Source organism: Hibiscus syriacus, unplaced genomic scaffold, assembly GCF_006381635.1.
Source record: "Hibiscus syriacus cultivar Baekdansim isolate YM2019G1 unplaced genomic scaffold, ASM638163v2 tig00117056_pilon, whole genome shotgun sequence".
In the NCBI taxonomy this organism is placed as follows: Eukaryota; Viridiplantae; Streptophyta; class Magnoliopsida; order Malvales; family Malvaceae; genus Hibiscus; species Hibiscus syriacus.
In genome coordinates this window covers 2,638,969-2,652,553 of record NW_024063539.1, presented here as the reverse complement: position 1 = coordinate 2,652,553, position 13,585 = coordinate 2,638,969, and the positions used below count along the sequence as shown (strand labels likewise).

Below are 13,585 nucleotides of genomic sequence, written 5' to 3'. Positions count from 1 at the left end.
TAGATCAAGAGGAGGAAATGGACCCCGTTGGCCATGAAGAAGAGCAACCAGTGGAGACGCAATGATGGAAGAAGCTCCAGTTGCAGAGGATGTCACAATTAAGACCGTGATGGAATACATGGTCAATTTTCGGGAGCATATTGATTCCCTTGTGAGTGGAATGCGATCCGATATTTCATCATTGCAACGTGAAGTCTCCATGTTGCGTAATGAATTACGTCAACGACATCAAACGAGTTAGGTAATTCATTATCTATGTTTCTTAACATTTACACGTTCTGAACTTTATTTATTTTCTTTTAACAGATGTGGACAACCAAGCGGTCGCAGAAGATGAAGCTGACGATGAAGATGACGATGATGATGACGATGAAGCTGGCGATGAAGATGATGACGATGATGATGTTGATGATGAAGATGATGATCCAAACAAGTATATCGTGTCTGCAACGCCGCCTTCAAGAAAACTTTTAATTTTTGATCTCAATGGTGTCCTTGCCTACATCACAAGACTGCCGGCATGTTTTAATTCTATTCTTTTGTATCCATTATTTTAACATATAAGCGTAGAACTTTAATCTCATTTTCTTCATGTTGTAGATGTTGTCCTCAAAAGAGGATTATTTGAATTTATGCAATTTTGTGTCGACAATTTTGTTGTTGCCCTTTGGTCTTCAAGATGAGGTTAGAACATGTTTGAGGCAATTGAATTACTGTAGTCAAAATCGTTAATATACATTTGAATGTTAACATTCAAACTTGATTACAATCTCAGGCATAACGTCGACCGTGTACTTGAGAAACTACCTGTATTTTCCGAGCATTTTCTATTCGTGTGGGTAGATGAATGTCATTACAGTTTGCTGACTTTTCGTTGTCTATGATTCCTACATATTTATGTTCGACTGTTTGTGAACAGGATCAAAAAAAATGCAAACATACGATTCTGTTACCTACTGTAAAGATCTCAATGATGTTTGGAACGCGTGTCCAGATTTTAACGAGCTAAATACACTTTTGGTCGATGATTCAGCGGAAAAAATGATTTATAATCTGGTAAGTTGCATTTATGCAATATGTTTTTCCAGTTGAACAGGTGTTCATACATTGATTATTTTAACAACTTATGTTTTATATAAATACAATTACATATGTCCACATACCATTGACGCTGCTTCCCATTCGAACGACAAAGCTCTAGGTATGACACAAATTTATTCATGCTTATGCGAATTTAATTTATTGTAGTAAATTGCACCTCATTAGTTTGATAATTGAAATTATTTATGTATGTCCTCAGAAAAAGGCGGAAACATACGAGAGTATTTGGAAAATTTGTGAAGGCCTCTAATGTTCCGGACTTCGTTAGAAACAACCCTTTTTCATCGGATTAATTTTGTTTGTCGGTACATTATTTGAACATTCTTGTGTATTTATATTTGGTGTGATTATATTGTGTGTATATTTTCATTAATTATTCCATATTTGCTTCTATGTGTACATATACATTTGAGTGTCTATACTTTTTTAATATATTGTAAAGTATCTATCCTTTTTATAAAAGTGTCTATACTTTTTCCACTGTGGAAAACATTAATTAAGGTTATCTTTTGAGTGAGTTTTAAGATATTAATTTAGTAATTATAGGCGTCTAATGATTTATTTTTTACGTTACGGTATATATATTATTTAAAAATTCTTAATATTATTTTATAAATATCAAAACAATCAACTAATTTTTTGTGCAAATGAAATTATTAAATTAATATTGTAGGTGGAAAACATGAAACATACTTAAAAAATTGAAACATAAATTACATATCTTTAAAAAAGTATCGATCCTTTTTATAAAAAGTATGGACACTTTCAACATATTATAATAAAATAGGTAAATTTGCAATGCTATCGGTATAAATATACCGGTTTTATACGCGAATAGGTCTACAACCTATATCGACACTTTTTAATCTTGTGTTGGTACTTTATGTCCAGATTGGAAGAAAAATGTCGATACATTGTTAAAAAGTGTCGACATTTACACATCGGAACCCATAATTATAATGTAATAGATAATTTTGTAATATAACCGGTATAAATATACCGGTTTTATGCGCGAATAGGTCTACAACCTATATCGACACTTTTTAATATTGTGTCGGTACTTTATGTCCATATTGGAAGAAAAATGTGTCGATACGATTTAAAAAAGTATCGACATTTACACATCGGAACCCAGATTTATAATGTAATAGATAATTTTGTAATATAACTTGTATAAATATACCGGTTTTATGAGCGAATAGGTCTACAACCTATATCGACACTTTATAATATTGTGTCGGTACTTTATGTCCAGATTGGAAGAAAAATGTGTCGATACCATTTAAAAAAGTGTCGGTAATTTTAAGTAACGTGGTTTTCCTTCCTTCATTCAAAATATTTATATGTACATACAATAGGAGTCATGTTGATACTTACGATATATTATATGGAGATCGTTGTCATTCCATTCCGTATTCGAAAAAATCAGTTGATGTAGGCTGTGTGCTTGTACTCAAACTTAGCTTGACTTGAGGACATGTTTTTGTTATGCCCTCACCGTTGCAGTACCCACATCGCCTAATTTTCTTCTCGACCTTGTTCTTCGGTACTTCTTTTCGCTTGCGTTGTTTTCGTTGAGGGTCACGAACATTGTTTACTACAATGCTCTGGTTGACTGAATGATTCAAACCAAACGAGTTTTCTATTAGTTTTCTAATTCTTCTATTATTTTTTTCATCTCATCTCTTGCGGTTTTGAAAGACTCGTCTGTCTTTGATGCAATGTAGCATAACCTACTTGACGTTGAACGTAGAGCAGCGAACTTTGCCATTTGCATCACTTCTGGAGACACATTCAAATCAACATAGTTGGGTGCAGAAGCCTTCGCATCATTACTCCACCTACTTTGAATCAAAGTCCCGGGCAAATATGTGTAGTCCAATTCCTTCAAAATGTGAAGTTGATGGCGACACGGAAGTCCAACGGTCTCGAATTTTTTGCAGGAGCAAATTAGAGTTTTCGTACGAGAATCAAAACTAATTTCAAATTTCCTATTTTTTCTGCGTACTTTGACAAAATATATGTTGACATTCATCTGATAAGGACTTAATCTCTGCCTCAATCCGGTACAATGTCTCCCGTATAAGTTCATCTTAGAACACACGAAAAGATTCGCGGGTAAAAATCGCAGCGGCATGGCTTTCAAGGTCGACCAGTTTTGTGATCTGGAAGGGCTTCGTATGGGAACTTAAGTAATCCGCTTTCAACTCGTTCATACGCATTCTACTAATTCCATCTTCAATTGCACGAACAACATCTAAATATGTCTTCTTGTGTTTCAGTGCAATAGCTAGTGAAGCATTCATAGACTCACACCTTTGTGTTGAGTGAATATTGGCAAGAAATGACCGGTTAGATATGCTTGTGCCATAAGTGTCGTGTATTTCCCTTCTCAATCACCCATGGATGCTTTGGACGTTGAATTCTGAAACAATCGAACGCCATTGAATATCAAATTCCTTGGTTGTCCACCAGGAAGCCATGCATTTTGAGAATGCTGCTGTAACTTTGGGTCACCAATGTTAGCTTGTGCATTGCGAGAAAGATGCCAAGAACATAATCTGTGCTTAGCATAAGGGATAACAGATTTGATAGCCCTCTGCATTGCCCTATCCCATCGGTTACAACGGAAATAGGTGATTTATTCATCATGGCTTCTAAAAAATTCTGTAGCACCCACTCGAAAGATTGAGACGTCTCGTCAGCGATTATGGCAGTGGCAAACACAATGTGTTATGGTGATGATTGACACCAACAATAGGCATAATTGGTCGACCATACAAATTATCTTTGTACGTTGTGTCGAACGCAATTACATCACCGAAGCATGTGTAATCCGATCTCGATGTAGAATCCGACCAATAAGATTATACAATGCCCCCGATTCGTCTACCGAGTATGTCATAAAAAACCCGGGATCATCATGTTTCTTATAATCAAAGTAGGCAATAAGCGCATTCACATCCTCATCGACGATTTCCTTTGCTTTACCTCTTTAAAGTGCATTGTAGAGGTCTTTATTGTAAATCCAACATTATGATAGCCCCTGCCTGCTGCGTTAAATAGTTCATTACTTGTGACGTGCCAACACCGACCTCTTTCAATGTTGTTGCCTCATCGATATCAGTCTTACTTACAGCTCTATTAGAACGCATAAATGGTGTCATAGCAGATGTGCACAATGCATGATTATGTTTGATCAGACTTACTTATAACCCACTGATCGTTTGTATTTGTTGCTGTAACTACGACTCTAGCCTTACATCATGTTCTTGTGACTGGCGTATGAGCACGTTGGCGATCAACAGTATTGACTTTTGATACTCGAAACCCTTCTTTGGAACAACAAAATTCTTGTGTCTTCACATTCCCTTCCATGTCAAGCCGTGTTGTTCCCTTACGTGCACTAAACCCATGTTCCCGTGCGAATCCCTTGTAAAAGTGCCAAGCTTGATCACGTGAACAGAAGAGCTGACCAACCAATCTGTCAGATTCATCAACATTATGTACTTCATGGCATTCCTCGGTTGGCTTAACATTGTCTACATCAGTATTATCCATGGCAAAAATTTTGTTGTGCAAGTTCAGTGCTCCAGAGTTGATGGAGATGTAAGCAAAGGTTCATTTTGAACATGTTTCAGTCGTGCTGCTTTCACTATGATGTGGCATTGGTAGTGGTAGTTAAAGGGTGGGTACAACATTAAATTCGCAGTACATATTTAGGTAACAATAACTACAAGTATATATTATCATTAAATTTAGGTATGTACAATAACTACATATTTAGGTATGTTTGTTAACTACATATTTAGGTATATACATCTTTTGAGTGAGTTTTAAGATATTAATTTAGTAATTATAGGAGTCTAATGATTTATTTTTTACGTTACGGTATATATTATTTTATAAAATATCAAAACAATCAAATAATTTTTTGTGTAAATGAAATTATTAAATTAATATTGTAGGTGGAAAACATGAAACACTGTTAAAAAAATTGAAACATAAATTACATAACTTTTAAAAAAAGTATCGATCATTTTTATAAAAAGTATGGACACTTTCAATATAATAGGTAAACATATGATGTAATAGGTAGCGCTTATATAATGTAATAGGTATCGTTTATATATTGTAAAGTATCTATCCTTTTTATAAAAGTGTCCATACTTTTTTCACTGTGGAAAACATTAATTTAAGGTTATCTTTTGAGTGAGTTTTAAGATATTAATTTAGTAATTATATGCGTCTAATGATTTATTTTTTTACATTACGATATATTATTATTAATTAAAAATTCTAAATATTATTTTATAAAATATCAAAACAATCAAATAATTTTTTGTGCAAATAAAATTATTACATCAAATTACTTTATTCCAACCATGTGACAAGTGTGACAACTCCATCAACTCACAACTCAGCTTTGAACTCAATCAATATTGTCTTTTAGCTTGATGGTTCATAAAGCATGTTACTTGAACAGTATGAATCAATTATGCAATTTTCATGTTCAATTTAACACTGCATTTCAAATTCATTTCATATGTAATTGGAGTTTGAATTTAAATTTCAATTTGAGTTTGAATTTCAATATATATTTCGGCTCCACTATAAATATTAGCCCAAGCCAATATGCATGTTTCATTGATTATTCCTAATTTCCATTGTTTTTTCTAACGTTTAAACGCGAGGGAAATCCAGACCATTGTATTTTTGGTCAACTTTAAAGCGTCAGAAACGTTTCGGGCGTATGATCTGGGTGGTAAACAAATAGCAACTAAAATCTAAGTCCGAAATGCTTCTGAGTACCACCCAAATCATAAGTCTGAAATACTTCCGATGCTCATCAAAATCCTAAGCTCATATGGTGCCAAGCAAAAGGAAATCAAATTCAAATCTCATATGATGCCAAGCAAAGGAAATCAAAATCTACAACTTGAGTTTGAACATTGATATGATATGTTCAGTTGTTATCATTTGGGATTTTCTCGTTTTGATTGCTTGGATGTTGTTCTCTTGCTTCTTCAAGTGTCCTTAGCTTGTAATTTATAGCTTGGAATGTGTTTGATGTTGTATATATTATTATTAAATTAAAAACAATAAACATATATATTACATATTTATTATTATCTTTGGTTAATGTTGTTAAATTAAAAATTCTAAATAATATTTTATAAAATATCAAATAATCAAATAATTTTTTGTGCAAATGAAATTATTAAATTAATATTTTATAAAAAGTATGGACACTTTCAATATAATAGGTAAAAATATGATGTAATAGGTAGCGCTTATATAATGTAATAGGTATCGTTTATATAATGTAATAGGTAATGGTTATATTGTAAAGTGTCTATCCTTTTTATAAAAGTGTCCATACTTTTTTCACTGTGGAAAACATTAATTTAAGATTATCTTTTGAGTGAGTTTTAAGATTTTAATTTAGTAATTATAGGCGTCTAATGATTTATTTTTTACGTTACGATATATATTATTATTAAATTAAAAATTTTAAATAATATTTTATAAAATATCAAATAATCAAATAATTTTTTGTGCAAATGAAATTATTAAATTAATATTGTAGGTGGAAAACATGAAACACTATTAAAAAAATTGAAACATAAATTACATAACTTTAAAAGAAGTATCGATCCTTTTTATAAAAGTATGGACACTTTCAATATAATATATGTAATAGGTAAATTTGCAATACTATCGGTATAAATATACCGGTTTACTTATAAAATAGGTAAATATAAGCACTACCTATTACATTATATAAGCGCTACCTAGTATGTTATTGTACTTTATAATATTTCCGGTTAAATAATATAACATAACCGGTATAAATTTTAAACGGTCACTTATTTAACCGGTCACACCGTATATTAACCGTTTTTTAGGCGCCGCACCGCAGAACTATCCCAGGCAGACCGTTCCGTGGCGGCCACAAATTTCCCAGTTAAAAGAATTAAAATATTTATTTATTTTTATATGAAAGAATGAAAATCAATTTACGAAAAAAAAAAGAGAAGAATAAAATAACCCAAAATTCATTTTTTATATAATTTTAGTCGGATTCAAATTTTCGTTATCAGAACCTCTTCACTTCCTTCACGTCTTTTTTTTTCCTTTTGCAGTTTGCCGACTCTGACATGCGAAATCCCCAATTCATATCTAAGAAAACCCTAAATTCTTAATTTTCTAAAATATATTTTTCACTATTTTATTATAATTATAATAATTCAAGCTCATAACCAATCCCAGAAAGAAGGAAAAAGGAAATGAGCAATTTGAGGACAGTTTGTAGACCGCACATGGTGTTTTCTTCGTTGATGTGTAGTAGCAGGCTCCTCCACCTCCATCAAGCTCGATCCAGAACTAGGGCTTCCTTTCGAAACCCTGATTTCAGGTCGTCTTCGTTCTCTCCGTGGTTCCATGTGTCCAGAAATTTGAACAGGAAGGAACCTTGGTTTCGGATCAATCAGAGGAGTGCTGCCGTTAGGGCTTCGAAATGGTCCGACCAAAAATCTCCCTATGAAACTCTTGGTACTTGTTTTAGCTCGTAAGCGTTATTGGCTCAATGAGAAAAGCACCGTTCTTTTTATAGTTTGGTTTCCAAAAAACGAATTAATTGAACAGTTTTTTTCTTAAAAATTTTCCCCCTGGGTTTGCTAATTGACAAATTATATAGTAATTATTTTGAAACTTTGATTTCTAAAAAACAGAGTTGGAACGGGATGCTGATGAAGAACAGATAAAAACTGCATACAGACGTTTGGCCAAATTTTATCATCCTGATGGTATGTGTATATGTGTATGGTTTCAATATCAGGTCAATTGTTTTTAGGTATTAGCCCTTTGATTGCAAGGTTTTTATGTGGTAATGGGAGATTTTATTCTTAGGAATTATTAGGGGTATCCTTCATGGTTATGAAGTTTCCCATGTGAAACACATATAGCTGCATTAAATAAGAACTCAGCACCTCATACTGTTCAGAGGAGAGTGTAATGGTGTTATGTTAGTTTTAAAACTTAAATGTAACCGGTTCCTGACTCATTTTGGATGCTATGCCTATAATAGATGTTTTTATCTAGTTCACTGGAAATTTGTTGCCACTGCACCAGTTTCTTAAAAAAAATGGCATCTTTTCTTACTAATTGATCGTGTTTCATTTTGAAGTCTATGACGGTAAAGGGGCTCTTGAAGAAGGTGAAACTGCTGAAGAAAGATTCATTAAGATTCAAGCTGCTTATGAATTGCTCATAGATGTGGAGAGGCGAAGGCAATATGACATGGATAACCGTGTCAATCCAATGAAGGTAAAATATGCATTTTTTATTGAATTGAATTTTGCTTCTGAACTGGGTCTAATCAGATGTGCATTTTCCAAGTGATTTGTCATTGCTCTTTTCTGTTCTTGAAATTTTAGATTCAAACTGTGCGGTGAGAGATTTAAAACCCTCAATCCAAATTTATTTTATAATTTTAGACTATATAATCATGCTGTTTACCCTTATAGAAATATATGAGTTAGTGACTTGGTTCATAAAATTCTTAATTAAGCAACTTGAGACTGATCTCCTACTAATTTTGTGGCCAAAATTTAGTGTGGTGAAATTCCAGTTATTCTGAATATTTCTTTGTTAAGTGTTCACAGTGCGGATTATCCTGCCCTTATTTTACTCTGTGTGTGCTAGACCCTATAAGAGTGGCATTTCCTAAGTTTCTCCTTTCTTCCAGGCATCTGAAGCATGGATGGAGTGGCTTATAAAAAAGCGAAAAGCTTGGGATCAGCGTGGAGATATGGCTGTTGCAGCTTGGGCGGAGCAGCAGCAGCGAGAGCTGAATCTTCGTGTCCGCCGTCTTTCTCGTTCTAAGGTACCTACCTATTTCTGAATTTTCTCTAACAGTGTAAATGTACCAGGATGGACTTTCTAAACATTGCCTGGTTTGCCATTGTATTTATGGTAAGTTTTAGTGTTGTACACAATTTATAGCAGTAGATTCTAATTGAAGTACACATGATCTAGAATTGAAGAAATAGATTTCCAATTTTAGATTTTTGATCATTGAGCTTCAAACTAATTCTATAAGACTGTTGATATTACTGTTTTCCATTACCTATACAAAGCTGACTTCTCATCATTATTATATATTTCAGACAAACAAATAGCGAGTCTTTCCTATATTGTATCTGCATATCCTAAAATTTGTATTTGGGTGGAATTTCAGATAGATCCTGATGAAGAGAGAAAAATTTTGGCAAAAGAGAAAAAGGCATCGATGGAACACTTCAACAATACTCTCAAGCGGCATACCCTTGTGCTAAAGAAACGAGATTTGATGCGAAAGAAAGCCGAAGAGGAAAAGAAAAAGGTCATAAGTCAGCTTTTAGCTGCAGAAGGCCTCGAGCTTGAAACAGATGATGAATCTAAGTAGAAAATGTTGTACATATGGTCCCCTTCTAAATTCTTTATGTAGCACCGCCTTTGATCCCCCATAGACATGCAAATTACAGTACTTCTTTGCTTAAACGAAAGGCAAAAAGAGAAAATGTATATAAAATTGTTCCAAGTTAAGAAAGAAAATGTTATTCCTGGTTAATGTTTCCCTTCTCCCCACAATTTTGAATGTGGATGTATGTGCTGTGTTGTGTTGGATGTATGCGACAGAATATGCTGGTGCATACGGTGGCTAAAGGGGTCATGGTGTAGTCCTAGAAGATGCAAATTGATTCTGATTGGACATTTGAATAGAATGCATTCTGAATTATTTGGCACTGGCGCTAGTAGTATTATTTTATTATTTTTCTTTTATAGTTTGGAGTGATTATAAGATAAAAATGTTCACATTTTTTCTTAGTTTATTGACAATTTACATATCCTACAAACGTAATTGTTTAAATTCGAGTTGTTTATGGAGAATAACATTTCCTTTTTACTACATTAATCTTTCAATGGTTTTTTTATTCTATTATTCTACAGTTTTCTAACAAAGGGCAAATGATTTTGCTGGATTACAAGTTCCAAGCATTTGTCACAGGCACGCATGCCAGGTTCGGCAAATAATACAGGTAGGATCTCTTGCAGTATCCAGAGAAAGCCCACAAAAACAGAAAGGTCATATTCAATTTTCGTTGACGTCAATAAACACACTAAAAAGAAAATAATTAAGAAAATGATCAATTAAAAGTTTACATAGGAAATTTGCAAATGGCATTTATTGTTCCATTCTTTTTTCAAGAAGGAAAAGAAACAGAAGCTTTGGCCAACTTTACTTTAGCCATACAGATATTATGAAGTGGATCAGTTAAGGGAAAACAATCGGTTACAAACTTAGTAACCGTGATGGAAATGAAAACAATTTGTTAGACATTGTAACAGTAAAGAAAAACTGTGTTAATGTCGAATTTCTAAGGATAAAAAGTGTTGTTCTGAAAGTTACGTGTCGAGAGATGTCCTACTTGCTTAGGCTAGCATCTTTAATGTAAGTTGAGTGTCTGCTCACAAGGAGTTCAACCAGTGGATCCTCTACTTCGGACCCTGGTCGAGTCTTGTCCCGACGAACTGAAATATTTCTATTTTCTGTTACCACTGTAACCTCCTCTTTCCGGGTCAATAGCTCATTGGCTACGACTGAATGCATTTTGTACTTTTTAAGAGCCATAATGGCCTTCTCCAGAAGAATTTTTGTATCCGTTTCAAGCTGTTGATCAACACCATATAAAACAGAACCAATTAATTCATGATACGTGATACTAAAGTGCATTCGTTTAAATAACCACTTTTAATCAGTCCTTGTTTCCAAAGCAGACATAAAGCATGTGAACAACCGTGTCTGACCTTAAAGGATATGCAGAAAGCCATCGGAGTCCAGTCTGTCCTCAGCACTGAGAGCATCTTCGGAACTTGCATAAGTCGCATGTCCAAAGGGCCAGATGCTGACTGAATCTTGTGCTCTGCCTGTGCAATTAATCAGTATTTTATCCAAAGAAATAGAGATATGCATAAAAGATTATTCAAAATGACAATTATATTTCAGTCTAGAAAAAGATGATTTTAGTAATATCAAATTAATACCATGCTCTTCCAAGGAACATAAAAGTCAGAGACCGCAGCGGCAAGATAAAACATCGCATGACGCTCGAGGCTTCTCATTGATGATGCAATGATCCTTAACATCTTCTCTTGCAAGAAAAACCATTCAGGTTATAAGATATGGTTGCTGTATTTGATGAATTTATGACATTTTTGGTGTAATACCAAAGAGTACACAGGAAAGCTGTTATCTAATTACCATGAGACCTGTATGATTACCAAATATGGAGAAAACTGAAAAAGTACAGTACCCAACATTTTCTCTTGAAATTTAATTCAGAATATCTAACCCTATTTATTCAGAAGCAGGGCAAGGACATGGCTTCTGCCAAAAGAAAAGATAAGAGACCATTGAGTGAAAGCTATTTCAACCAAAATGGTAGCTTACCCATAAAAAAGCATATAATAAAGGCTAAAGCTATCACTATGCTTTGCCAAAAGCAAAGATAAGACACAATTTATTTAAAGCTATTTTAACCAAAGCAGTAGATCACCGATGAAAAAGGATATAACAAAGCCAAAGTTTTAAATGTATTTAACCCTACAATTGGAGCATTACTCACTAAATACACATCATGAGTTTCCAAAGGTACAAAAAGAAATCAACATTGACAATGGATCATTAATATGAACCTCAAGGAGTCGTATGAAAGCTTATTGAAGCCAACCTGAAGATACTCAAATATGGTGGTAAAGGGTAGCTTCAAAAGGAGACCACCTGCGACTGCCTGCAACAAAATGCAAAGAGGCCAACTGTTAAAGCAATGTCGATTTGGTTTGCAATCACAACTAAAAGAGCCAAAAGCAAGATCAAAGATGAAAACTAGAGGAATGATTAATTAGTAATATTGACATCACATACAGCATGGTGATTCCTAATGGCCCCCTTCACTGCTTCAGAATGTGATTGCCGCACTGAAATATTTGACATAACGCAGTAACCTCAGTAGGAAATACCAACACATCATACCATATATTGCAGGTAAAAGCTGGCAGATCAATGTCTTAACATATATATAAAAAAAAGATGGAAATAAAGAACGGCATTTATATTAATTGTTGATTACCCCTCCCCTTCTTGAATTCTTACAAAGTAATCCAAAGCCAATATAATGCAGTTGAGTTATGGCAAAAGTCGAAGTATTGAACTAAGAGAAACATTCCATTAAAAATGTATAATTTAGGGTAAAAATAATCTGCAAACCTTGAAAATCAGAATCATCAGCGACTTCAAAACATTCCAGGAAAGGATCCTCAGGAAGAGAGCTGCAATATGGCTGGCAGGTTCCCCTATGCACAGAATCGAAGAATCAATGCAAAAATCCACTAAACACGACCACAAAATAACCGAACATAATAAACAATCAACAAAAACGAAATTCACCTCCGATACAAAAATATGACCTTGTATTCAGCCTTAATAAAATACCTGCCAAAAAAAAATTCCAATCACTTAAAAACCAGTCCAACATTCAATCAAATATCTCAACTTATTCAAAATTTCTTTGCATTACTCACTCTGTAGAAGCCGCTCCTCTATGCCCTGAACTAAAATTATCAATATACCGAACACACCGCTGCTCCAGTGGAACCGTAGTTCCGCCTGATGTCACGCACACAACCCTTCTTTTTTTCCCTTCTGAGAATTACACAATGGTACACAAATAAGTGCAAACAAACGGCAGGGAAATAGATACACATAATTGATTAGCAACAAGGTTCTGTACCTGAAGATGGAGAATCGCACTGGATGAATTGATTCAATTTATCGGTGATTTTAGCGGAGTCTTTTAGAGGCGGAGCTGACTCAAAGAACGACTCGATCTCCTCGTGAAGAGTTGCGGAATCCATTTCAAGTCCCCTAGAATTAAAAATGCAGAAACATAATACTAAAAAAATTAATACAAAAAAAGAGTGAAAAATGAATTGGTAGAGAAAGTTACCTTAAAATTAAGAAAATAATAATGGAGAAATGGGAAACTAAAAGGGCAAGTGAGTATGCAACGAGTGAAAACACTGGCCATAGGGATGCTTATAAATAGGAGAATCACAGAGATTCAACCAAACAATTGTTTATCCTTTCAATTTTTTACTTTGGAAACTTTGGTATTCGATTTTTCGAGTTTTTTTCCCCTTGTTAAAGGGTTCTTTTGAGTTTGTATTAAATAATTAATTTAGTGTCACCGTACATAATATTCAATTTAATTTTTAAATTTATGATTAGAATTAATTTGAATTTTTTTAATAATATTGATCGTTAATATATTAATATAATCGTTAAATTATTGAAGAATTGTCCGTCCAATTCAGTTGGTAGAGCGCAAGGCTTTTAATCTTGTGGTCGTGGGATCGAATCTCATGGTGAGTAATTCATAAT

General features: G+C 33.8%; 2 protein-coding genes across 4 annotated transcripts; one reads left to right on the top strand and one right to left on the bottom strand.

Annotated features, from left to right (window-relative positions):
- The first annotated feature begins 7,238 nt into the window (after window positions 1-7,238).
- Window positions 7,239-9,713, top strand: LOC120198573 (uncharacterized J domain-containing protein C4H3.01-like). Of its 2 annotated transcripts, none has more exons than XR_005523379.1 (5): window positions 7,239-7,656; window positions 7,836-7,910; window positions 8,291-8,430; window positions 8,852-9,078; window positions 9,344-9,472. XR_005523379.1 is itself a non-coding variant. In XM_039199882.1 (5 exons), exons 1-5 carry the CDS (start codon window positions 7,392-7,394, stop codon window positions 9,548-9,550), a joined length of 825 nt encoding a protein of 274 aa, XP_039055813.1. In that variant the 5' UTR covers window positions 7,240-7,391; the 3' UTR covers window positions 9,551-9,713. The 2 variants fall into 2 exon arrangements, 1 of the variants encoding a protein (XP_039055813.1); XM_039199882.1 differs by having other exon boundaries at window positions 7,240-7,656; window positions 8,852-8,989; window positions 9,344-9,713.
- LOC120198572 (phosphopantothenate--cysteine ligase 2-like) lies at window positions 9,295-13,222 on the bottom strand. 2 transcript variants are annotated; one of them, XM_039199881.1, is made up of 11 exons: window positions 13,152-13,222; window positions 12,936-13,069; window positions 12,727-12,847; window positions 12,593-12,637; window positions 12,413-12,498; window positions 12,071-12,123; window positions 11,877-11,936; window positions 11,191-11,292; window positions 10,954-11,073; window positions 10,556-10,816; window positions 9,295-9,305 (listed from the first exon to the last, which is right to left on the bottom strand). In XM_039199881.1, the coding sequence occupies exons 2-10, from the start codon at window positions 13,057-13,059 to the stop codon at window positions 10,571-10,573; spliced, it is 957 nt and encodes a 318-aa protein (XP_039055812.1). In that variant the 5' UTR covers window positions 13,060-13,069; window positions 13,152-13,222; the 3' UTR covers window positions 9,295-9,305; window positions 10,556-10,570. The 2 variants fall into 2 exon arrangements, with proteins under 2 accessions (XP_039055812.1, XP_039055811.1); XM_039199880.1 differs by having other exon boundaries at window positions 12,936-13,062; window positions 13,152-13,182.
- Window positions 13,223-13,585: the final 363 nt, after the last annotated feature.

Excerpts from the sequence above, each read along its gene's own strand:
- LOC120198572 (XM_039199881.1), bottom strand. The coding sequence starts at position 13,059 with ATGGATTCCGCAACTCTTCACGAGGAGATCGAGTCGTTCTTTGAGTCA. Across the intron at positions 11,937-12,070 it reads CCATTAGGAATCACCATGCT|GCAGTCGCAGGTGGTCTCCT; the intron begins GTATGTGATGTC and ends ATTTTGTTGCAG. Across the intron at positions 11,293-11,876 it reads CCATATTTGAGTATCTTCAG|ATGTTAAGGATCATTGCATC; the intron begins GTTGGCTTCAAT and ends TTGCAAGAGAAG.
- LOC120198573 (XM_039199882.1), top strand. The coding sequence starts at position 7,392 with ATGAGCAATTTGAGGACAGTTTGTAGACCGCACATGGTGTTTTCTTCG. Across the intron at positions 7,657-7,835 it reads ATCTCCCTATGAAACTCTTG|AGTTGGAACGGGATGCTGAT; the intron begins GTACTTGTTTTA and ends TCTAAAAAACAG. Across the intron at positions 7,911-8,290 it reads CAAATTTTATCATCCTGATG|TCTATGACGGTAAAGGGGCT; the intron begins GTATGTGTATAT and ends TTCATTTTGAAG.